The following is a 26663-nucleotide window of genomic DNA, read 5'->3' as shown; positions in this document are numbered from 1 at the left end:
CCAGAAGGATGTTTACCTATGTTTTATTGACTATGCAAAGGCATTCGACTGTGTGGATCATAACAAACTATGGATAACACTGTGAAGAATGGGAATTCCAGAACACCTAATTGTGCTCATGAGGAACCTTTACATAGATCAAGAGGCAGTTGTTCGGACAGAACAAGGGGATACTGATTGGTTTAAAGTCAGGAAAGGTGTGCGTCAGGGTTGTATCCTTTCACCATACCTATTCAATCTGTATGCTGAGCAAATAATCCAAGACGCTGGACTATACAAGGAAGAACGGGACATCAGCATTGGAAGAAGACTCATTAACAACCTGCATCATGCAGATGATACAACCTTGCTTGCTGAAAGTGAAAAGGACTTGAAGTACTTACTAATGAAGATCAAAGACCATCACCTTCGGTATGGATTGCATCTCAACATAAAGAAAGCAAAAATCCTCACAACTGGACCAGTGAGCAATATCATGATAAACAGAGAAAAGTTTGAAGTTGTCAAGGATTTCATTTTACTTGGATCCACAATCAACAGCCATGGAAGCAGCAGTCAGGAAATCAACAGACACATTGCATTGGGTAAATCTGCTGCAGAGGACCTCTTTAAAGTGTTGAAAAGCAAAGATGTCACCTTGAAGACTAAGGTGCGCCTGACCCAAGCCATGGTATTTTTAATCGCATCACATGCATGTGAAAGCTGGACAGTGAATAAGGAAGACTGAAGAAGAATTGACGCCTTTGAATTGTGGTGTTGGCGAAGAATATTGAATATACCGTGGACTGCCAAAAGAACGAACAAATCTGTCTTGGAAGAAGTACAACCAGAATCCTCCTTAGAAGCAAGAATGGCGAGACTGTGTCTTACATACTTTGGACATGTTGTCAGGAGGGATCAGTCCCTGGAGAAGGATATCATGCCTGGCAAAGTACAGGGCCAGTGGAAAAGAGGAGGACCCTCAACAATTGACACAGTGGCTGCAACAATGAGCTTAAGCATAGCAGCGATTGTTAAGGATGGCGCAGGACTGGGCAGTGTTTTGTTCTGTTGTGCATAGCATCGCTATGAGTTGGAACTGCCTCGACGGCACCTAACAACAACAACAGTCATCAGGGTCGGTAGGATTGATTAAAGATGGCTGAAAATTCTTTGCTACTTCTCTCACTGAAAGGTGAAATCCAATTCACCCCTTTTGAATCTTTAGTCCAGCACTAGAGTATGGTAGACGTGATACTATGCAAGCTCTGAGCCTAGCCTTTAGGAAGACTAGTAACTTTCACCTTGTCCTTTTGGAGCCCTGAGCCACAGTGCAAGAAGACCAACCCTTAGGCCACCATACTTTGAGGAGTCCCAAGCATATGTAGAGGTCACATGTAGGTACTCCAGTTGACATTTCTAGCTGAGCTCAGCTTTCTAGCCACCCAAGTCAAGACATCAGACATGAAGTTTCTTGGTCTCTCCAGACCAGCCCATCTGCTAGTTGAATACCACTAAGTGACCTACAACGATACCATGTGGAACAGCCGAATCATCCAGCTAAGTCCTGCTTGAATCCCTGACCCATAGAATCACGAAATGTAATTAACTAGTAGTTTTTTTAATGAAGCAAGAAGCAACCCAAACAGTTGGCTCTATCCCTAACTTCTTTGTCTGTTTCTAGGAGAACAGCTAAGGCTACTCTTACCAGTAGCCAAGTGGCAGGAATGGTGAAAGTCCTTACTTCCTCCTTGATCTTGTGTACTTTACATCTGCTTTTTCTTAAACCCAGAAGCACACTATTATCTCTTCTGGTTTTAAAGATCACACCCACTCTTAGACTACTAGATTCCTTTTTCCTGTCTGACAGACACCTCCCACTATTAGTTTATTTCCAAGGGCAGAGATGACTGATGGATAATCTGAAATCCAGTTAATGGATGATCCATACCACCTTTCCAGACCATACAACTGTTATCTTAAGACTCCTACCATTATAGATGCATAAAATCAATATTACTTGATAGTTTTAATGCCCAACACCTATATCTAAACCCACTGATGCTCCAGCAATCCACACTGCTCTCCATTCTTCAAACGTATCAGACTCTTTCTTACTTCTCTGCCTTTCTCTGTTAGCCCTTCTGCCTGAAATACTTTCTCTTCTTTTCATCTGATAAAAGCCCTCTAGTTCAAACCCAGCCCAAAATTTAACTTCTGTGAGGTATTTCCCAATCCCCCAGTTAGTCACTTCCTTCTCTGTTGCTTCCGTATATCATTTTGTACATCCCTCTTGTTAGTTGCTGTCACCCTATGTATAACAGAACGTAATGTTGCCCTGTCTTGTGCCCTCTTCATGATTGTTGATATGTTTGAGTCCATTGTTGTGACTATTGTGTCAATCCATCTCTTTGAGGGTTTCCCTCGTTTTCACTGACCCTCTAATTTACCAAGCATGATATCCTTTTCTGGCAATTGGTCTTTCCTGATGACATGTCCAAAGTAAGTGAGCTAAAGTCTCACCATTCTCACTTCTAAGAAGTATTCTGGTTGTATTTTTTCTTATTTTGTTCATTTTTATGGCAGTCCACAGTATATTCAGTATTCTTTGCCAACTCCACAATTCAAATGCATCAGTTCTTCTTCTGCCTTCCCTTTTCATTATCTAGCTTTTGCATGCATGAAATTAAATGAACATGTAGTGTCTCTGCCCAAATTTTTCCTAGGTCGAATTTTTCTTGAGGACATCAATAAGTAATTACACTCTTCAAATAAAAACTATTTAACAATACGACTCTGGAAATTAGAATGTAGAAAAGCCAACAAACGTGTTTAGTAATTTAATTAATTAGCATTTCTTCGATCGAAAGCTGGTAAATGTGAAACAGAACTTCACATTTTTACAGAATTAGGTTACTGGACCTATTGAGTCTGGAGGAACCTTCAAATCTGTCACTCTGAGAAAATCTTCAAACTATGAACCTAAATTATCCCCTGAAGTCATCTTTAAACTAAACAACTGTTTCGCTGAATCAGCAAAGAAAGTTTGCCATGAGCATTATGCCCTTTTAAATAATTATCTATATAAAGTCAAATTGTCAACAGTAACTCTAAGGCATAGATAAGAAGTTTAGGGGGTAGCGAGTCCGAGTCAATGGTGGTGAAACAATATGGATAGAGATAGTGAGAATAGTGACACAACATGAAGAATGTAACCAATGTTACTGAATTGTACATGCAGAAATTTATGAATGAGTGTATGTTCTGCTGTGTATATTTTCACCAAATCAAAATTAAAAATTTAACAACAGTACTCTGGAAGTTAGAATATAAAAAAGCCAACGAACGTTTATTTAGTAATTTAATTAATTAGCTCTCCTCTGTTGTTTTTCGTAATTTCATTTGTTAAAACTTATTGAATGGTGTACTTAAGATTTGTGCATTTATTCATATATAAACTTTACCTTAAAAGAGAAAGAGGACTATAAGGAAACACTGGATTCTAAATAATTATAATACATGTAAAGGCAAGTGTGCTGATGTCTGTACCAAAAGCAATTGGTTAATGTTCAACCATTTCAGGAGATAGCACATGATGAATAACTAATGGTACTGAAGGAGGAAGTTTAAGCAGCAGTGAAGGCATTGGCAAAAAACAAGGTTCCAGAAATTGACAGAAAACCAATCGAGATGCTTGAACAAACAGATGCAACACTGGAAGCCCTTCCTCATCTATGTCAGGAAATTTGGAAAACAGCTACCTAGCCAATCGACTAGAAGAGATCCGTATCTGTGCCCTTTCCAGAGAAAGGCAATCAGACGGAATGAAGAAATTATCAAGCAATATCATTAATACCACATGCTAGCAAAATTTTGCTGAAGATAATTTTAAAACAACTGCAGCCATGTATCGACAGGGAGCTGCCTGAAGTTCAAGCTGGTTTCAGAAGAGGATGTGGAACAAGGGATATCATTATAGATGTCAAATCTTGGCCGAAAACAGAGAATACCAGAAAGATGTTTACCTTTGTTTTATTGACTAGGTGAAGGCATTTGACTGTGTGGATCAGAACAAATTATGGATAACGTTGTGAAGAATGGGAATTCCAGAACATTTCATTGTGCTCAGGTGGAATTTGTAAATGGACCAAGAGGCAGTCATTCAAACAGAACAACTGGAAAAGGTTTGCAGCAGTGCTGTATCTTTTCACCTTGCTTGTTCAGTCTGTATGCCGAATACATAATCCGTGAAGCTGGACTATATGAAGAAGAACACAGCACCAAGATTAGAGGAAGACTCATTAACAACCTGTGATATGCAGATGACACAACCTTGCTTGCCAGAAATGAAGACAACTTGAGGCACTTACTGACAAAAGTCAAAGACTACAGCCTTCAGTATGGATTACTCCTGAATGTGAAGAAAATGAAAATCCTCCCCAGACACCCTTTGAACACAGTACTGAAATCACCCCTGATGTTCACCCTCCAGCCAAAGACTAGACAGGTCTATAAGGCTAACAGTAACACACATGAGGGTCGTGCTTCATAATTCAATCATGTATAGGAGACTAATGGGCACACCAGCTGCAAAGCAAAAACGAGAAGGTAGGAAAGGTCCGGAAAACTGAACAAATTAAAACAGGGAACCTGGGGTGGAGAAGGAGAGAGTGTTGACACATCACGGCATTGGCAACCAATGTCACAAAACAATTTGTGTATTAACTGTCTAATGAGAAACTAATTTCCTCTGTAAACTTTCATCTAAATCACAATAAAAAATAATTTAAAAAAATTGAAAATCCTCACAACTGGACTGATGAACAACATTATGATAAATGGAGAAAGAACTGAAGTTGTCAGTGATTTCATTCTGCTTGGATCAACAATCAATGTTCATGGAAACAGCAGTCAGGAAATCAAACAATGTATTTACATTGGGCAAATCTGCTGCAAAAAGACCTCTTTAAGGCTTTGAAAAGCAAAGATGTCAAGCCGCGGTCTTTTCAGTCACCTCATGTGCATGTGAAAACTGGACAATGAAAAAGGAAGACAGAAGAGTTGATACATTTGAATTATAATGTTGACAAAGAATATATAATGGACTGCCAAAAAATAAATAAATCAGTCTTAGAAGAAATGCAACCAGAATGTTCCTTAGAAACAAGAATGGTGAGACTTCCGCTCACTTACTTTGGGCACATCATTAGGAAAAACCAATTACTAGAAAAGAACATCATGTTTGGTATAGTAGAGGGTCAGTGAAAATGAGGAAAACCCTTAAGGAGATGGATTGACACAATAGTCACAACAATTGACTCAGACATACCAACAATCGTGAAGATGGCACAGGACTAGGCAATGTTTCATTCTCTTATACATAAGGTCACCATGAGTCATAGCCTCCTCGACAGGCAACTAACAACATTATCTTATGTATCACTAAGAATAAATATTGCAATTAAATTCTGATTCAATGCTAGTTTATCACGTTCACATTGATTGTAGATTTATCCTAAGTTATATGTCTGTTGGAATCAGTGAAAAATATGGTACCGTCCACCTTCTGAGTTTAAAGAATAGCTGTACTTAATAATATACTTTAAGTGTTTAGCACAGTGCCTAGCACGATGTGAGTTCTGCTCTGTAAGTGGTAGTAGCCATTACACTGATAGTGATGATGGTTCGATCATGAGCACTCCGTGAAGTGGTGCTTATTGTTTATGGTGTTCTCTGCGGATCAGAATCATTAATAGGTCATCCTGATAAAATTTATTGGTGGTAGTCAGAATGCTCACTCATTTTGAATTTGAAGTAGCTTAACAGTAACATAACGTGATATGTTCAGTTGGCTTTCAGAGGTAATTCTTTTAATGATTAAAAAAAGAGCACTTTGTTATTAACAAAATTTGTTTGTGGACTGTTGATGTTTCCTCCAGGAATAAGTTCTGTTGATACAAATCAACCTCCTGGGTAGGTTGAAGTCACTTTTTATGAAGTGAATTTAGTTCAAACGAGTAACATAAAGGAGATATTCCCACACATAAAGTTTAGTAAAATTGCATTGTTGGTGTTGTGATACGAGACCTCAGATCTTAAATTATTTTTCTCTCTCTCTTGACTATATAGGAGGCAGACAGTGGGGAGGAGGAATGCCGATCACAGCCCAGGAGGTATGTTTCTTCATTATATCCTATTGCATTTCTGTAGTTAAAGTTTTTTCTCTAATTCTTTTTCAGTCTTCTCAGATTTAACTTATCTTGTTTTTTCCAAGATGCTCCAGTGGTCTCTCAAAAATGAGGTTGCTTTAAGAAGCCAGTTACTGACTCAGAAAGATTTAAAATGGTAGACAGTTGCCATTGTATCGATTCTAGTTCATGGCAACCTCATGCGTATCAGAGTATAATAGTGCTGCATAGGGTTTTCAGTGGCTGATGGTAGATCGCCTGGTCTTTCTTCCAAGGTACCTCTGGGTAGATTCAAACTGCCAACCTTTCAATTTAAAATGGTGGATTGCTTTAAAAATATGCACAAAGGTCAATTTGGTCCAGTTTTGACCTAGATCAAGAACTATCTTGGGTAATAAGCAAATTTTCCTTACCGTTTAGGAAAATATCAACTGAAGAACATTTTAGTCTTCAGTTTTGTACTTATGTTTGTCCCTCAATCTGATGTATTTTGACAATTTTTACAGATTGGTTAATATTTCATTTCCTAAATACAAAATATATACTGACTAGCCTACCCAATCCTTTAAAATACAGTGATATTTCTTTTTCCCTGTCATGGAATAGTGGGTATGTTGTTATACCTGCTGCCATTTAAAAGAATACAATTATGGGAGAAACCTAGGAGGTGTATAATAACATTTCTCTTATCTCTTTTAAATGTTTTTTTCAAAGCAACCCCTTCCCACAAGAAACAGTTACAGTAAGTTCTAGATAGTCATTCAAATGTTACCGAACTTCTGTCCTATGAACCGAATGAAATGAGCTATTCTGGATGATTCAGAGGAAGAATACAAAAAGCATGCTTACTGTGGAAAAGCTGGCTAAATGGAATGCCTCCTTAATGATTGTTCGGTATTCGTTGATGGTATGTTGTTGTTGTTAGTGGCCATCAAGTTGATTCCAACTCATGGTGATGTCATGTGTGCAGAGTAGAGCTGCTCCTTAGGGTTTTCAAGACTGTGACCCAGGCCACCTCTGGGTAGGTTTTAACTGCCAACCTTTCAGCTGGTATTTGAGCACTTAACCATTTGCATCACCCAGGAACTCCTATTGATGTATAAACCCATTGCCATCGAGTCAATTCCAACTCATGGTGACCCTATAGGACAGAGTAGAACTTCCCCATAAGGTTTCCAAGGAGCAGCTGGTGGATTCAAACTGCCGACCTTTTGGTTAGCAGCCAAACTTTTAACCACTGTGCCACCAGGACTCCCCTGTTCATTTATAGCTCCCTCCTTTTTTTTTTTAATGGTGCTTTGTGTGAAAGTTTACAGCACAAGCTAGTTTCTCATTCAATTTATACACAAATTTGTTTTGTGACATTGGTTGCAATCGCTGCAATGTGACAGCACTCTCCCCTTTCCACCCAGGGTTCCCTATGTCCATTCTTTCAGTTTTCCTGTCCTTTCTTACCTTCTCGACTTGCTTTTGAGCAGGAGTTGCCCATTTGGTATCATATACTTGGTTGAACATTCCTCATGTGTGTTATTGTTTGTTTTATAGACCTGTCTAATCTTTGTCTGAAAAGTGGGCTTTAGGAGTGGCTTTAGTGGCAGGGTGTCCAGGGGCCATTGTCTCGGGGGTCCCTCCAGTCTCTGTCAGGCCAGTAACTCGAGCCTTTTTGTGTGTGTGTGTGAATTTCAATTTTGTTCCACGTTTTTCTTCCACACTCTGTCTGATACTCTCTATTATGATCCCTGTTAGAGCAATCGGTTGTGGTAGCTGGGCACCATCTAGTTTTTCTGAGTTCAGGCTGGAGTGGAGGCTGTGGTTCATGTGGTCCTTTAGGCCTTTGGGCTAGTATTTTCTTTGTGTCTTTGGTTTTCTTCATTCTTATTTGCTCCAGATGGGATGGGACCAATAGTTGTATCTTAGATGGCCTCTTGCCAGCTTTTACAACCCCAGATGCTACTCACCAAAGTAGGATGTAGAACATCTTCTTTATGAACTGTTATGCCAGTTGACCTAGGTGTCCCTCAAGATAGCTTTCTCCTTTAAATTACAACTTAATACAGTTTAATTAGTAACCGAGGTTATTGGCTACATTTTTGCTGTCTTGGTTATCACACGAATTTTGGCTTTAAAGCTTAATTTTTCACCACCTCTTAGGGAAGATCTGATAGTGAAATGTCACTCTTTTCCGTAGGGCTAAGAGATAGAAATCCAGAAGAAAATTTTAGCTGAATTTTTTGAGGCATCATAACCTTATTCCCATTAGAATGAAAAAAGGATTCCAAAGAATTATTAAAATTTCTGATAGGTCAAATTTAAAGATTTCTGAGTTAATTTTAAGCTTTACCTATTGACTTGGCATCCATTGGAATAATAATTGTTCAAAACATTACATAATGATGAGGCAAGTTCAGACTATTCTCTTACAGCACTCAATTGTCAAGCCATTATCACGAAGACCCCTGTTTTTAAAATTGCTGGCAGTAAATCATTAATATGACCAGCAGAGGGTTTTTTTAGACCTCTTCTATTTACGGGAAAAGGATCACTTAAAGAAATAAGAAGTGAAGAAAAACTTAGTAGTACCCATTTTAAAAAAATACAAGGCTTGATAGCCTGTTTTAAATTTTACATTCAGTGTGTTTGCCAGGCTGTTCCTAAATCTAATGGCTGTAGTCTGACTCAAAGCAAAGAAACTTCTTTTACTGCCAATTGAATGCCCCTTGGAGCTAAATGGTGTGTAAGAGGTTGATTTTTGTGGGTTTGGCTGCTTACAGATTGTCCTCACTTTCTCAATCATTTACCATTCAGTAAACCAACATTGAGTTACTGTCTTTTCATTGAGCATGCCTGAACTCATCTTGTCAGTTTGTGGGTTCAAATGTGATTTGTAGAAGGGAATTTGAATAGCAAACAGCATATCTTTAAAACTAGATACCAGTTCCAGGTAATAAAAAAGGCATTGCATTAGTAATCTCTTACTTTAACCAAATGTCATTTATTGGAAAAGTCATAAATTAAATTAATCTTTCAATATAATTACCCTAAACTATGATACCTTTGGGGTCCTGGTGGTGCAGTGGTTAAGAGCTCAGCTGCTAACCAAAAGGTCGGCAGTTTGAATCTACCAGCTGCTCCTTGGAGACTCTGTGGGGTAGTTCTCCTCTGTCCTGTAGTGTCGCTATGAGTCAGAATCAACTCAATGGCAACAGGTTTGGTTTGGTTTTTGATATGATATCTTTAAAAACCAGTGTATTCATGTCACACTATCCTTTTTCGGATACTTAAATTCTGGCAATGTTTTGTCTTTCTCAGATGATAGACATAAAAAGATAACATGATTACGGAACTTAAAATCAGGTTGTGTATTATTAACTTTTTGGTGAAAATAGGTGAAATTCAGTGCCAGTCTTCCTGTTGCATATTCATGAGCTCATAGCTCTCCTTCTTCTTGTGTGATGACATACACGCTTTGCTGACTAGGGAACAGCCAGGAAGGTAACAATAAGACTAAACCACATAAAATGCCAATATTCAGTGTTTTGACTTATAAATGGCAATGTCATGTAGTTCAACATAATAAAATTGTAAGATAATCAATGAAGAAAAGAAAAATATGCCACTGAAATAAATCTGTGAAGTCCTGAGATGTCTTTTTTTAAGTTGAGTCTTTATAGTAGGAAACAAAGTCCTTTAGGATCTAAATTTAGAAAAGAAATACTTTAATTATAGCAGAATCCTTCCATTCCTGTGAGTACCAAACCCAGCCTAAGAATTGTATAAAGAGAAAAGGAGTGACTATTAGGGACTCAGCTTTGGGGTCAGCAAGTCATTGTATTGTACTGTAATATTGTTTCAATGATTGGGGAGAAATTGTCCTTTTGGTTTAAAAAAAAAAAAAAGGATGCTTAAGTCATTCAGGACAAATTTTACTTTTCTCACTCAACTCAAGCTATATATCAAAACTGGTGACAAATATTATATATATATGTGTGTGTATATACACATGTATGTATATGTATAAAAAAGTATACATAAATATAAATATATGTGTTTAAATAAAGATATACTATTTTATATATAGTGCACGTATATACCTGTGTGTGTATTTATTTACACACATCATATATGTAAAATTTTGTCACCAATTTTTTTTTAATTTCTCTGAAAGTGAAGAAATTATTTTTCACGTTCAACCCAAAATCTCTCGTGTTTTTAAGCCTAGATTCTTCCTCTTCACCTTTGAAAACATGGTCTGTTCTCCAAGGAACTTCAAACCTAGCAATGAAAACAAAATTTGCCACACAGGGGATGGAGGGAGAGTCATGTGGGCCAGAGGAGTCTCCGAAAATCTCTTGTAAGACCTGAGTCTTGATGAATGAGTGTGACTTAGGTAGAAGAACAGAAGAAAAGAAAAGCATTACAAATATAGGAGGGTAGAGAGAGTGGAAGGATATCCTCAGAAGTCTGGAATATGGTGTGATTCAGGGACAGTGAGAAGATAATTATCTGTTTCTTAAAAACAGAGGAGTTTTGATTTGATAGCTCCTCATGTAGAAGAATGGCACGACTGGCAGAAAAGAGCCTGGCAGTGTTAATGCAGTTTGGGAGGAGGCAAGAAAACTACTGAGGAGGCTGTTGGAATAAATTAGGCAAATGACTAGAGGTGGAGACAATGGAAAGGAAAAGACAAATCCAAGGAATATGGACTTATGGATAGATTTGAATATATGATATGGAAGAGAGAAAAGACTTGAAGATTCCTACCTGAAGAATTACAAGAGCCTGGTCTCCCTGCCTCTGGTCTCAAAATCCCCCACCTGACTCGTTCTCCCTCCACCCCAAGATTCATTCTCCATAATACCATCAATAATCTTTCTAAAATATAGATCTCATTATGCCCCTTTCAGCGTAAAAATTCAAACTCTTAGCATGTCAGTCAAGAGCCTTCATTTTTTGACCCCTGCCTATGTTTCCAGCCTCATCTCTTATCAGAGCCCCCTTAAATTCTATGATCCAGCCAGTTCCCCCGAACAGGTCTCTTGCATATTGGTTCCTTTGTACAGGTTCCTTCCTTAGTTTTCCCCATTTTTAGCCTAATTCCTACTAAAAATTCAAACTTTAAATTTTAGCTCAGGTACTGTCTCCTCCGGAAAGCAGCTCTGGGGCCTGCAGTCTGAGTTAGACACCCCTGCTATATGCTCCTGTAGGCATCGTAACATTTACCACAGTGGTTGGCATTCACCATCGGAGAGTAGTGTGAAGGCAAGGACTGCAATTACCATGTATTTGGCACTCAGTAAATGCTTGTTGAATGAATGATGAGTGAATGAGAATAGAAGAATGTTGATACTGATGCTAGAAATGATATACTTGAGAAAGAGAACTCGTGTGGTAAGACATAAAGAGTTCACTTTTGGGCATGTGAAACAGGGCAATATTCAAGTGGAGACGGCTTGAAGACAGTTGAAATAAAACAGAATCAGGACATGTCCTTGTGTAAGAGAGAATTTCACAATGGCATTGTGTTACTAATTCATTCAATTTGTGACCACATCTTACCTCCAGATCTCTGTCTTTGGTACCTTGTCAAGTTTTCTTTTTCTTGTATTTGCTCTGTGTATTTTTTACCTTTGAGATATGGCTTCATCTTCCTTTAATTTCAGCCTATTTGGTGAAATAATTTTTCTATGGCATTAAGTATCATAATGGTGCCCATTTTTTTTTTTTTTTTTGGCTGTGAAAAGAGGACAAATGTATTTCTGCCTCAATATATGTTCTAGTTAAAGAGTATATTCATCTAGAGAATCTGAGATTGTACTTAAAAAAAAGACAGTGAGAAAGAGGAAGGTCCACTGTAAATACGAGCTGATAATTTAGTCCTCATCTTTTTATAATCTTTTTTTAAAATTTGGAAACAGTCTCAAACTTACAGAAAAGTTGGAAGACTAAGGAGAAAGACATGCAAAGAACTTTTTTTCCTGAATCATTTGATAGTAAGATGTTGACAGGATGCTCCATCGCCCTGCTTTTCTGTTTTAAGAAATAGAAATACGAGGTTAAGATTTCCTGGAGGAGCCCAATACTTATTGAGCTTATAACAGGATATGTTGTGGAGTGTTTTGCTTTTGTTTTGTTTTGTTTTTACAAAAATAGAGCTTTCCATGTATTAAAAACTGGCTCTAACTGATCACATTGAAACTGTTCATCTTTTGCTCTTCACTGTGCACCTCCCACCACGTAGGTAGGTTACATCTTCCTGTCCAGAGTAGAGAATTATCTGTTGTTGATAAACAGTTGGATGTGGCCACCAGGGGGATGTATTGAGCCGTCCACTCATCCTCTCTTGAGTTGTTGCCACTGTATGGAGTAGCCCCTTTGATATACTAAGTGCACACTTTTAAAGGCTCTTTCCCTGGCCACTTGCCAGCAGTAAGAATTTTCATTTCACTGAAGTACTTTTTCTCTCTGAAGAATGTGTTCATAGACTCTCTCTGAGTCGGAATCAACTCGATAGCAACGGGTTTGGATTTTTTTTTTGGTTTTGGCATATTCTGTAATCTGAAAGTAACTCCTATTATCGTAGTCATAATGAAATTAGGTTTCATCTTTTAAAAGCTAAGTGAATAATTTTTCCTTCTTTTCAGATGTTACTCTTCATGGAGTAAGCAAAAACAAAAATAAAATAAATTTTCCCTCCATCCTTGACTTGCTAAACTTTTAGAAAAGTTGTTTTCCTGTATTATAAAAGCCCAAAGTCTAATGAACTGTCAAATACTTATCACTGCTGACTATTTAGCAGTAATGAAATCCTCTTAGCTACGTGACTTGTGAGTATAGACTCTTAAGGAATGCATCCTGGAAATGAGAGTTATGATACTTTATTTCCAGCTGCATCCTCAGTCCCATTACCAAGGTCCGTGTTAAGCAGAAATTTCATATTCCAGACTGAAAAGGTCTGAGGGAGAATTCCTCCACAACAAGGGAAGTAGGACGTGGGCAGCTGTGGGATTGTGGCTTTTCCTCTTTTTTCTTGTTTTTTTTTTTTTTTTAACCATGAAAAGCATTTTAAAATTTTTTCATTGTGGTAAAATATACATAAACTTCGTCATTTTAACCACTCCCAAGTGTACAATTCAGTGGCATTAAATACATTCACAGTGTTGTATAACCATCATTACTGTCCATTTCCAGGTCTTTTTTTATTATCCCAAACGGAACCTCTATTCATTAAAACAATAACTCCCCACTACCCATTCCCTCTGAAAGGCCTGGCAATCTACTTCCGAAAGTTCACAGCAACTGAAAACCTAAAACACGTGAGGTCACCATGAGTTGGAATTGATCGGACAGAAGCTGATTTGGTTTTGGTTTTGTCCTGGCCCCTGGTAACTTCTGTTCTACTTTCTGTCTCTGTGAATATTCCTGTTCTAAATACCTCACGTGAGTGGGATCATACACTATGGTTTCTTTTGTTTCTGGCTTATTTGACTTATGTGATATATACCTAGAGTGGAATATTATTCAGCTGTAAAAGGAATGAAGTTCTAATATATGTTATAACACGGGTGAGCCTTGAAAACTGTGCCAGGCTGCTGCAGGGAGGAGTTTATAGAGGCCGACGTGTGGATTCTACTAACGAGAGCCTGCTTCTAGCAGCTGCTCATGACCCAAACTCCTGTGAGGCCTACTCTCTTCCCCTCCACCATAGAGTTTCTGAGGCATTTAAAGAACTTTTTCCAGATTATGTTTAAAATTAAAACCAAGCTGAATTGTGCACAACTCAGGGGCAGGGAGAGAGTACCGATGACTTGTGTTGGCACTGCCTTTACCGACTTAACAAAACCATCAAGTGGTATTGTCTCAGGATAAAGCCCTACCCTTCAGACAAAGCAGTGCAGCCAAGGAAACCCAGGGAAGGAGTTTGAATGCATACATCTATGACACACACAAAAAAATCAAACCCATTGCCATGGAGTTGATTCCTACTCGTAGTGACCCTATAGGACAGAGTATAACTGCCCCGTAGGGTTTCTAAGAAGCAGCTGGTGGATTTAAATTTTCAACCTTTTAGTTAGTATCCAAGCTCTTAACCACTTCACCACGAGGGTTACTCATCTAGGATGGGAGAGTCGTTATATATTAAGGATTTTCTTTTCTTTCCATCAACAACAACAAAAAATCAGAATTTACAAATAGAAGATAACCATATATCAAAAAAAGAAAGGCATATTCACAGAATAAAACTACATTCATTGATAAAAATGTTTTAGTGAATTTGCTATTCTACTCTCAAACTGTGTTGATTTTTGCAGGAGTCTGGTAAGTAAGATTAGCAATGAAAAATTCATAATAATTCACAGATCTCTCTTGAAGAAAGGCTAGACTCTTGTCTGTCTCCCCCCTAAGCTGCTGTCTCCCATGCATTTCTTATTTTTATATTCCCGAGGTCCAGGCCATGGCTTGGCACTTCATAGGTGCACATTACCTAATGATTAAATTACTGAGTATAATGAGTGAGAAGTGCATGAGTTGAAACTAGGGAGGCTTGTGCAGCATCAGGCACCTTACAGCTTTAAAGGTAATTCATGACCTGATGATTAACTTTTTATAGTGCTGTTACCTTCTCCCAAAAAGTAACCTACAAATCAGAACCAAAGATTGGCCCATCCTCCCAAACCCCAAATTAGAATCTCATCTTCCTCCAGGAAGTTTCAGGGAACATAAAAACTTAATAAAGTTAATATACTTTCCTTCTTGTTCACCACAAGTTATTTGTCTTGGATGAAATGAGAAGAGGCTATTAGAAAAGGTTTTTTATGAACATGTCATTCAGAACTACTGAGTTCAATACAAGGTCAAGCTTTTTTTTTTTTTTTTTTCCTTCTCCTTGTGGGTTTATGCAGTATAAACTTTAGGAAACTCATGTACATGATTTCTTTTACCCTGAAAATAATACACGTATCCCCTGTGTGTATGTTCATGTCTTAAACATACTTTAAAGGAAATAGCTCACTACAGAAAGATGTCTCATTATAACCCAAGTGAACTCATAAATTGCCAGTATCTTCATATCACTGACAACATTGATATTTAATTATCTCAAAAAGTGATGAGTGAACCATCTGGTGGAGATGGTAAAGAGCATTTAACAAAACTTCTATGTTGAATATTAGTACTACTTATAGAATACTGGGCTTCAGAAAAGGTAGTTTAAAATGTTTGCCGTGTTTTTATCAGGTGCTTAGAGATCAGGGTTTCTGAAAAACAAAAGATTCCCCAGGTAAAACTGAAAATTTATCCCAAAGCAGCAGCTGTCCTTCAAATTGTGGTTAAACAAGAAACATAGATAAACTATAGGCATAAAAATATTTTCTAACCTATCTGTACAATGGAAACCCTGGTGGCATAGTGGTTAAGTGCTACGGCTGCTAACCAAAGGGGCGGCAGTTCGAATCTGCCAGGCACTCCTTGGAAACTCTGGGGCAGTTCTACTCTGTGCTATAGGGTCGCTGTGAGTCGGAATCAACTCGACGGCACTGGGTTTGGTTTTGGTTTTGTAGACTCTAAGTCTACAGTGTTGGTTTTATATACACAAAGGAGTCATCAGGATAAACCTGGACATCCAGTCCAGCAGTATAATAGAGGGAAAGAGCAATGAACTAAGAGTAAAAAGACCTGATTTTAATTCTGTCCCATCTCTCATTATGCCAGGTTCAGTTTCGTCATCTGTAAGATTAGAATAAGGCCTGCCCATCTATCCAATAGAATTGTTGTAAAAAGCAAATAAAATAGTGTATAGGAAAGCTGTAACAAATATTAAGCACCAGGCAAAGATGTAGAGTGATGGTACTTTCACTATTATTTATCTAAATTACATTTTAATTTTACAAAAACTCACAGCTCAACTTCTCTAAGTCCATGCTATGACCGACACCCCTTATGTCATATAGTATTAAGATCACTTACTGAGGAAAAGCCAGAAGAGAAATTGTCAGACTTCAGATACCAGTAAATACAAATTAGTATGGAATTAGAAATGGAAGCTTCCCCTCTCTGAATCAGTAGTTCAGATCTGACTCAGCCAGGGTGATTACCTAAAGTCACAGGTATTAGATGCCACTTGGAAAACCCTGTTTAAAGGTACTAATCGTCTTGGTTCATTCATTCAATGAATATTTATTAAGCAACAACTCATCTACTTGCCTCTCTGACTCACTACTATTCCACCATCCTGAGGCAGAAGGAATATATTAATAAACATAGCTGGCAGACTATTCTGGTGTTAATTATTCACTGGGAATTTCCCCAAGCCTAGCAGCCATTTGGAGAGAGAAAAAAGAACCTGTTATCAATTACCTAACCCAGCCCTAAAACAGCTGTTCTGCTGAAACACCAAACAAAAGATCAGGAAATTTAGAGACTGCTGGAAACACATAACTGGTATGAGCCACCTTTGCTTACAAAATCCTTACTCTTCAGTGAAAAAATTCTCACTTAGCGCTCTAACAGAACTCTCTCCTTCACCTTCACAGCACTTCCAAAACTTTATTGTTAAACGTTACTTGTCTGTCTGTTTTTGTTTTTTTTTCTAACTATGGCAAGGACAGCCTCTCTCGTGTTCATGATTGTATCCTAGAATTCTGGCATATAGAAGGCGCTCATTAACTTTTGGTAGAAGGAATGAATAAGGAACCATACTTTTTGTCCTTTTGCAGGCTTTGGAAAAGATATGTAGCTTCTTTGAGCCCATTTCCGTAAGAATAAAATAGGAACAAGAATATTGTATTGTTTTTCACGAGGATTTGTGATATAAAGTTTAAATGTGTATTACAGTAATAGATATTAACAACTAGTAGCTATTGTTATTATTCCTTTTTGTCATTATGAACTGGGTTCTTCCAAACTAAGATCATAACTGTATGTCCCATAATAAACAATTCTTCACAGTATGTATTTCAGAAACCTTCAAAATCAAAAAACCTAGTTCTTCATTGAAAAAAAAAAGAAAGAAAGAAAAAGCAGTTGATATTAAGGTTAAAGCCTTTTTCAAGTAAAGTTAAAATATAGCTGCCAAGCCCATCTTTTTGTTTTGTTTTATTTGACTATCCCTAATATCGTCTTAATAGCTGGGACATGTAATCAATGAAATCAACTTTTTTTTTTTTTTAACACTCAACTGAGTTAAATGGTTGTTGTCTTAGGTAAATGGTTTTGTCTACAGAATACCAAATGACTCTTTTAACTTTAATTAAACTGTACTTTGGGCTTTTTTTGGGGGGGGGCTTCCTATTAAAAAGATGATCTATAAAATGCATCAACTACACATAACCCCCCTCCCCCAAAAAACCCATTGCCGTCGAGTTGGTTCTGTAGGACAGTGTAGAACTGCCACATAGGGTTTCCAATGCGTGGCCAGTGGATTTGAACTGCTGATGTTTTGGTTAGCAGCCAAGCTCTTAACCATTGCGCCACTAGGGCTCCAAACTACACATATGTATATGAAAATTACATATATTTATATATATATATGTGTAATTCATATTCTGACTCACAGTGACCTTATGTACAATAGAACAAAACACTGCCCGGTCCTGCACCATCCTCATAATCATTGCTGTGTTTGAACCCATCGTTGCAGCCACTGTGTCAATCCATCTTGTTGAGGGTCTCCCTCTTTTTCACTGACCCTCTACTTTACCAAGCATGATGTTCTTCTCCAGGGACTGGTCCCTCCTAATAATAGGTCCAAAGTATGTGAGACAAAGTCTCGCCATCCCTACTTCTAAGGAACATTCTGGCCGTACTTCTTCCAAGACAATTTGTTCATTCTTCTGGCAGTTCATGGTGTATTCAGTGTTCTTCACCAATACCATAATTCAAATGCATCAATTCTTCTTCGATCTTCCTTATTCATTGTCCATCTTTTGCATGCATATGAGGCAATTGAAAGTACCATGGCTTGGATCAGTCATACGTTAGTCTTCAAAGTGACATCTTTGCTTTTTGACACTCTAAAGAGGTCTTTTGCAGGAGATTTGCCCAATGCAATACATTGTTTGACTTCTTTCTTTTTTTTAAATAATATTTTATTGAATTTTTGGTGAAAGCTTGTACAGCAAGTTAGGTTCCCATTTGACAGTTTCCACACAAACTGTTCAGTGACATTAGTTACATTTATCACAATGTGTCAACATTCTCTTTAATTGTGTTCTGTTTGTTACTTTTCCAGTAATCTAGTTTCTTGGCCCCCCCTTGTCTCCTCATCTTTGCTTTTGGGTAATTTTAACCTTTTGGTCTCATACAGATGGTTTTTAAGTACAGCACCAATTTTATGGGTAATACGCTTTATTTTGTGTGCCACTCTGCCATGTTGCTGAAAGGATATCTCAGGGGATTGGCTCAGTTATAGGTTTAAAAAGTATCTCAAGGGGGTAGTACTGGGGAGTCCTCTGTTCTGTTGCCTACTGTTCCAGTTTGTTTTTTTGTTTTGTTTTCAAATAAGAATTTAAGTTTTGCTCCATATTTTTCTCCCCTTCTATCCAGGACCAACTATTGTGACCCCGGTTAGAACGGTCAGTGGTGGTAGCTGGGTACCATCTAGTTCTTCTGGTTCCAGATTAGATGAGGCTGTGGTACACGTAGACTTGTTTCTTCTCTGAGCTTTTGGTTGCCTTCTTACTATTTTGCTCCCGGCAAGTAGAGACCCGTGGTTGTGTCTTAGGTGACCGCTCATAAGCTTTTAAGACTCCAGATGCTACTCACTTCACTAGGATGCAGATCATGATTTTTTCTAACTCTGTTATGCCAACTGACTGCGTTGTCCCATGAAACTATAGTCCCAGCCTTCAAACCCAAAAAACCAATCTTGGAAGGTGTTTGGTTATATTTGAGGAGTATCCATATTGGTGTCTTCAGTGACTATATGGGCCTGCATCCACATATTGGTATTTACACGTACCCATAGATACTTCTGGAAACCCTGGTGGCATAGTGTTTAAGAGTTACGGCTGCTAACCAAAAGGTCGGCAGTTCAGATCCACCAGGAGCTCCTTGGAAACTCTATGGGGCAGTTCTACTCTGTCCTGTAGGGTGGCTATGAGTCAGAATCGACTGGATGGCAACAGATTTCATTTCTGGTTGGACAGATAATTCTCTTTTCACCTATGTACACACCTGTACCTACCCGTATACTAGTTTGCCAGTACCCATCCATATGTGCTCACTCGTTTTTACTTTGGCTGTGCTGTGCTCACTACATCCCTCACATTCAGTGCAACTTTTCCCATCACCAAAAATAACAAGTCTCTACTGTCTAAAGTGTACTCCTTCCCTCCCCCAATAACTACCAATGAACATTGGTCTCTCTATAGTTACCTATTCTTGTCTTCTTATGAAAGAGGAATCATACAGTATTTGCTTTTATATGCTTGACTTAGTTAGCATTATAGCCTCCAGGTCTGTCCATGTTACAGTGTTTCATGGACTCATCATTGTTCTTTTATGTTTGTGGAGTATTTCACTGCATGTATGAACCACAATTTGCTTATCCATCCATCCATAGATGGGCACTTTGGTTGTTTCTATTTATTTGCTATTGTGAATAAGCAGCTATGAACACGGGTGTGCATATGTCTGTTCGTGTCATTACTTTTATGTCTCTGGGGTATATTCCTAGGAGTGGAATTGCTAGATCATAAGGTATTTCTATTTCTAGCTTTTTGAGAAAGTGCCATACCGTTTTCCATAGTGGTTGTACCATTTTACAGTGCCACCAGCAGTGGATAAGGGTTCCAGTCTCCCCACATCCTCATCAACTTTTGTTATTTGTTGTTTTATTTTTATTAATTCCATCTTAGCTAGAGTAAGATGATAGCTCATTGTAGTCTTGATTTGCGTCTCTTGAATGGCTAATGATCGTGAACATCTTGTCATATGTTTGTTGGCTGTTTGGATATCTTCGTTGGTGAAGGCTGTGTTCACATTCTTTGCCCATTTTGTGATTGGGTTGTTTGTCTTTTCGTTGTTGCAGTTATGTATAGATTTTAGAGATTAGATCCTTATGGGTAAGTCATTTCTGAAGATTTTTTTCCCAGTCTGTAGGTTGTCTCTTTATGCTTTGCATGAAGTCTTTTGATGAGCATAAGCTTTTATATTGATGAGGCCCCATTTGTCTATTTGATCTTCTATTTGTGTATTTGTTGTAAAGTTTGTTATTCTATTTTTACAGAAGATTAGGTCCCACAGTTTTCTTCCAGGAGTTTTATGGTTCTGGCTTAGCATTTAGAGTTTTGATCCATTTTGAGTTGGTTTTTGTGGACAGTGTGAGGTATGCTTTTTCTGCAGGTGGATATCCAGTTTTGCCAGCACCAGTTATTAAACAGTCTTTTTCTGCCCCACCGAATGGACTTTAATCCCTTGTCGAAAATCAGTTGTCCATAGATGGCTGGGTTTAATTCTAAATTCTCAGTTCTGTTCCACTGGTCTGTGTGTCTGTGGTTGAACCAATACCAGGCTGTTTTGATTATACTGGCTGTATGGTATGTTTTGATATCGGGGAGTGTGAAGCCTCCTGCTTCGTTTTTTTGTTTTTTTTTTTCTTTGATACTGCTTTAACTATTCCAGGTTTCTTTCCTTTCCATATGAGTTGCTTATTAGTTTTTCCATGTCAGTAAAGAATGTTGTTGGGGTTTACACTGGGATTGCATTGTATCTGTAGATCGCTTTAGGTAGAATTGACATTTTCGCTATATTAAATCTTCCAGGCCATGTGCATGGGATGTCTTTCCATTTTTGTTGGTCTCTTACAGTCTCTAGTAGTAGTATTTTATAATTTTCACTATCTAAGTCTTTCATATCCTTGATTAGGTTAATTCCTAGGTATTTGATCGTTTTGGGGGCTATAATAAATGGTATCATTTTCTTGAGTTTAGAGGAACCCAACTGATTTTTGTGTGTTGATCTTGTACCCTGCAATGTTGTTAAATTCTTCTATTAGGTCCAGCAGTTTTCTTGTAGAATCTTTAGGATCTTCTATGTATAGGATCATGTCATCTGCAAATAGAGATATTTTTACTTCTTCCTTTCTGATTTAGATACCTTTTATTTCTCTTTCTTGTCTTATTGCTCTGGCTAGGACTTCCAATACACTGTTGAATAAGAGTGGTGATAACGGGCATCCTTGTCTTGGTCCCATTCTCAAAGGGAAGGCTCTCAGCCTTTCTCTGTTGAGTAGGATGTTGCTGTTGGTTTTGCCCTTAATTACGTTGAGGAATTTCCCTCTGTTCCTGTTTTGCTGGGTGTTTTTATCAAGAAATGGTGTTGAATTTTATCAAATGCCTTTTATGTATCGATTGATATGATCATATGGTTCTTATCCGTTGTTTTATTTATGTGATGGGTTACTTTGATTGATTTTCTTGTATTGAACCACCCTTATAATCCTGGTATGAATCCCACTTGATCATGGTGTATGATTTTTTTTTATATGTTGCTGAAGTATGTTGGCTAGAATTTTGTTGAAAATTTTTATGTTCATGTTCATAAGGGATATTGGTCTGTAATTTTCTTTTTTTTGTGGTATCTTTGCCTGGTGCAGGTATCGGGGTTATTCTGGCTTCACAGAAAGAGTTCAATAGTATTCCTTCCTCTGTGTTTTTGAAGAGATTGAGTAGGACTGGTGTCAACTATTCTGAATGTTTAGTAGAATTCTTCAGTGTAGCCACCTGGTCCTGGGCTTTTCTTTTTTTGTTGGCAGTTTTTTGATGATATCTTCATTCTCTTCTTTTGTACTACCCACTGCTGTTGATTTTGTACTAAAAAAAAAAAAAAAATTTTTTTTTTTTTTTTTTTTATTAGGTCTGTTTAAGTTTGTTACCTCAGTGTTAGTTTAGGTAGGTAGTATTTCTAGGAATTTGTCCATTTCATCTAGGTTTTCAAATTCATTGGAGTATAATTTTTCATGGTAATCAGTTATAATCTTTATCTCTGTTGAATTGGCTATAATGTCACCAATTTCATTTCTTAATTTGGTTATTTCCCTTTTCTGTTTTTTTTTTTTTTTTTCTTTTGTCAGTCTAGCCAGTGGTTTGTCTATTTCATTGATCCTTTCAAAGAACCAACTTCTGGTTTTGTTCATCTTTCAGTTGTTTTTCTATTCTGAATTTTGTTTATTTCTGCCCAGATCTTTATTGTTTCTTTTTTTCTGATAGCTTTTGGCTTCCTTTTCCCTTTCTTTTCTCTTTGTTCAAGTTTTAAGTTTAAGTTAATGATTTTGGATCTTTCTTCCTTTTTCTTTCTTTTTTTTGGATCTTTCTTCTTTTTTAATGTAGGTTGTTTATTGCTATAAATTTCCCTCTGAGTATTGCTTTTGCTATGTCTCAAAGGTTTTAATATGTTGTGTTTTCATTTTTGTTTGATTCTCAGAGTTTTTTAATTTCACATTTTATTTCTTCTATGACTCAATGGTTTTTTGTTGTTGTTGTTATTGTTAGGTGCCATCGAGTTGGTTCTGACTTATAGTGACTCCATGTACAACAGAACAAAACTCTACCCAGTCCTGCGACATCGTCACAATCATTGTTATACTTGAGCCCATTGTTGCAGCCACTGTGTCAGTCCCATCTCATTGAAGGTCTTTGTCTTCTTCACTGACCCTCTACTTTACCGAGCATGATGCCCTTCTCCAGGGACTGATCCCTCGTGATAACATGTCCAAAGTATGTGAGACATAGTCTCACCATCCTTGCTTCTGAGAAGCATTCTGGTCATACTTCTTCCAAGACAGATTTGTTCATTCTTTTGGCGGTCCATAGTATATTCAATATCCTTCACCAATGCCATAATTCAGAGGCATCAATTCCTTGGTCTTCCTTATTCATCATCCAGCTTTCACATGCATATAAGGTGATTGAAAACACCATGGCTTGGGTCAGGTGCATCTTAGTCCTCAAAGTGACGTCTTTGCTTTTCAACACTTTAAAGAGGTCTTTTGCAGCCAATATGCCCAATACAATGTCTTTTGATTTCTTGACTGCTGCTTCTGTTGGGTGTTGATTGTGTATCCAAGTAAAATGAAATCCTTGGTAACTTCAATCTTTTCTCCGTTTATCATGATGTTGCTTATTGGTCCAGTTGTGGTAATTTTTGTTTTCTTTACATTGAGGTGTAATCCATACTGAAGGCTGTAGTCTTTGATCTTCATCATAAGTACTTCAATTCCTCTTCACTTTCAGTAAGCAAAGTTGTATCATCTGCATAACACAGGTTGTTAATGAATCCTCTTCCAATTTTGATGCTGCGTTCTTCTTCATATAGTCCAGCTTCTCGGCTTATTTGCTCAGCATACAGATTCAATAAGTACATGAAAGGATACAACCCTGACACATACCTTTCCTGATTTTTAAGAATTGTGTTGAGGCAGTAGTATCTTTCATTTCCCAAAATGTAATTGCTATTTTTATCCCAACACAATCCTTTTCCTTGAAGATTTTCCTTTTGAAAGATGGTATGCTGACCTCAGAACCTACAATACACCTGTGGTAATCAAAACAGCCAGGTACTGGTACAATGACAGGTACATTGACCAATAGAACAGAATTGAGACCCCAGATGTAAATCCATCCACCTGTGATCACCTGATCTTCAACAAGGGCCCAAAGTCCATCAAATGGGAAAAAGACGGTCTTTTTAACAAATGGTCTTGGAAAAACTGTATGTTCATCTGCAAAAAAAAAAAAAAGAAACAGGACCCATACCTCATACCATACACAAAAACTAACTCTAAATGGATCAAAGACCTACATATAAAGCCAAAAACCATGACATTCATAGAAGAAAAAATAGGATCGACCCTGTTGGTGTTGTTGTTAGGTGCTGTCGAGTTGATTCCAACTCATAGCGACCCTATGCACTACAGAAAGAAATATTGCCCAGTCCTGCACCATCCTTACAATCATTGTTATGCTTGAGCTCATTGTTGCTGCCACTGTGTCAGTCCACCTCATTGAGGGTCTTCCTCTTGTCCGCTGACCCAGTACTCTGTCAAGTATGACGTCCTTCTCCAGGGATAGATCCCTCCTGAAAACATGTCCAAAGTATATAAGACACAGTCTCCCCATCCTTGGCTCTAAGGAGCATTCTGGCTGCACTTCTTCCAAGACAGATTTTTTCGTTCTTTTGGCAGTCCATGGTATAGTCAATATTCTTCGCCAATACACAATTCAGAGGCATCATTTCTTCTTTGATCTTCCTTATTCATTGTCCAGCTTTCACATGCATATGATGCGATTGAAAATACCATGGCTTGGGTCAGGCGCACCTTAGTCTTCAGGGTGATATCTTTGCTCTTCAACACTTTGAAGAGGTCCTTTGCAGCAGATTTACCCAGTGCAATGTGTCTTTTGATTTCCTGACTGCTGCTTCCATGGCTGTTGATTGTGGATCCAAGTAAAATGAAATCCTTGACAACTTCAATCTTTTCTCCGTTTATCATGATGTTGCTCATTGGTCCGGTTGTGAGGATTTTTGTTTTCTTTATGTTGAGGTGCAATCCATACTGAAGGCTGTGGTCTTTGATCTTCATTAGGAAGTGCTTCAAGTCCTCTTCACTTTCAGCAAGCAAGGTTGTGTCATCTGCATGACGCAGGTTGTTAGTGAGTCTTCCTCCAATCCTCATGCCCCGTTCTTCTTCATATAGTCCAGCTTCTCGTATTATTTGTTCAGCATACAGATTAAATAGATATGGTGACTGAATACAACCCTGACGCACACCTTTCTTGACTTTAAGCCAGTCAGTATCTCCTTGTTCTGTCCGAACAACTGCCTCTTGATCTATGTAAAGGTTCCTCATGAGCACAATTAAGTGTTCTGGAATTCCCATTCTTCGCAGTGTTATCCATAGTTTGTTATGATCTACACAGTCGAATGCCTTTGCATAGTCAATAAAACATAGGTAAACATCCTTCTGGTATTCTCTGCTTTCAGCCAGGATCCATCTGACTTCAGCAATGATATCCCTGGTTCCACATCCTCTTCTGAAACCGGCCTGAATTTCTGGCAGTTCCCTGTCGATATACTGCTGCAACCGTTTTTGAATGATCTTCAGCAAAATTTTGCTTGCATGTGATATTAATGATATTGTTCTATAATTTCCACATTCAGTTGGATCACCTTTCTTGGGAATAGGCATAAATACGGATCTCTTCCAGTCAGTTGGCCAGGAAGCTGTCTTCCATATCTCTTGGCATAGACGAGTGAGCACCTCCAGTGCTGCATCTGTGTGTTGAAACATCTCAACTGATATTCCATCAATTCCTGGAGCCTTATTTTTTGCCAATGCCTTCAGAGCAGCTTGGACTTCTTCCTTCAGTATCATCAGTTCCTGATCATATTCCACCTCTTGAAATGGTTGAACATCAACTAATTCTTTTCGGTATAATGACTCTGTATTCCTTCCATCTTCTTTTGATGCTTCCTGTGTCGTTTAATATTTTCCCCATGGAATCCTTCACTATTACAACTCGAGGCTTCAATTTTTTCTTCAGTTCTTCTGCTTGAGAAACACCGAGCATGTTCTTCCCTTTTGGTTTTCCATCTCCAGCTCTTTGCACGTCGTTATAATACTTTACTTTGTCTTCTCGAGACGCCCTTTGAAATCTTCTGTTCAGTTCTTTTACTTCATCAATTCTTCCTTTTGCTTTAGCTGCTCGACGCTGAAGAGCAAGTTTCAGAGTCTCCTCTGATATCCATTTTGGTCTTTCTTTCCTGTCTTTTCAGTGACCTCTTGCTTTCTTCATGGATGATGTCCTTGATGTCATTCCACAACTCATCTGGTCTTCGGTCACTACTGTTCAATGTGTCAAATCTGTTCTTCAGGTGGTCTCTGAATTCAGGTGGGATATACTCAAGATCATATTTTGGCTCTCATGGACTTGCTCTGATTTTCTTCAGTTTCAGCTTGAACTTGCATATGAGTAATAGATGGTCTGTTCCACAGTCAGCCCCTGGCCTTGTTCTGACTGATGATATTGAGCTTTTCCATTGTCTCTTCCCACAGATGTAGTCAATTTGATTTTTGTGTGTTCCATCTGGCGAGGTCCATGTGTATAGTCGCCATTTATGTTGGTGAAAGAAGGTATTTGCAATGAAGAAGTCGTTGGTCTTGCAAAATTCCATCATTCAATCTCTGGTGTTGTTTCTGCCACCAAGGCCATATTTTCCAACTACTGATCCTTCTTCTTTGTTTCCAACTTTCATATTCCAATCGCCAGTAATTATCAATGCATCTTGATTGCATGTTTGATCAATTTCAAACTGCAACAGCTGATAAAAATCTTCTCTTTCTTCATCTTTGGCCCTAGTGGTTGGTGCATAAATTTGAATAATAGTTGTATTAACTGGTCTTCCTTGTAGGCGTATGGATATTATCCTATCGCTGACAGCGTTGTACTTCAGGATAGATCTTGAAATATCCTTTTTGATGATGAATGCAACACCATTCCT

General features: G+C 38.0%; 1 protein-coding gene across 2 annotated transcripts in view; it reads left to right on the top strand.

The window, feature by feature from the left end:
- Window positions 1-26663, top strand: part of SSH2 (slingshot protein phosphatase 2) — a 266689-nt gene that overhangs the window by 124429 nt on the left and 115597 nt on the right. For both annotated transcript variants that reach the window (XM_003416769.4, XM_010596471.3), the window contains one exon: window positions 6109-6152. In XM_003416769.4, coding sequence (XP_003416817.2) covers window positions 6109-6152 — 44 coding nt within the window. The remainder of the gene's footprint in view (window positions 1-6108; window positions 6153-26663) is intronic.

Source organism: Loxodonta africana, chromosome 18 (assembly GCF_030014295.1).
Source record: "Loxodonta africana isolate mLoxAfr1 chromosome 18, mLoxAfr1.hap2, whole genome shotgun sequence".
In the NCBI taxonomy this organism is placed as follows: Eukaryota; Metazoa; Chordata; class Mammalia; order Proboscidea; family Elephantidae; genus Loxodonta; species Loxodonta africana.
Note: the sequence above shows the minus strand (reverse complement) of the source record. Positions and strands in the feature narration are given on the sequence as shown.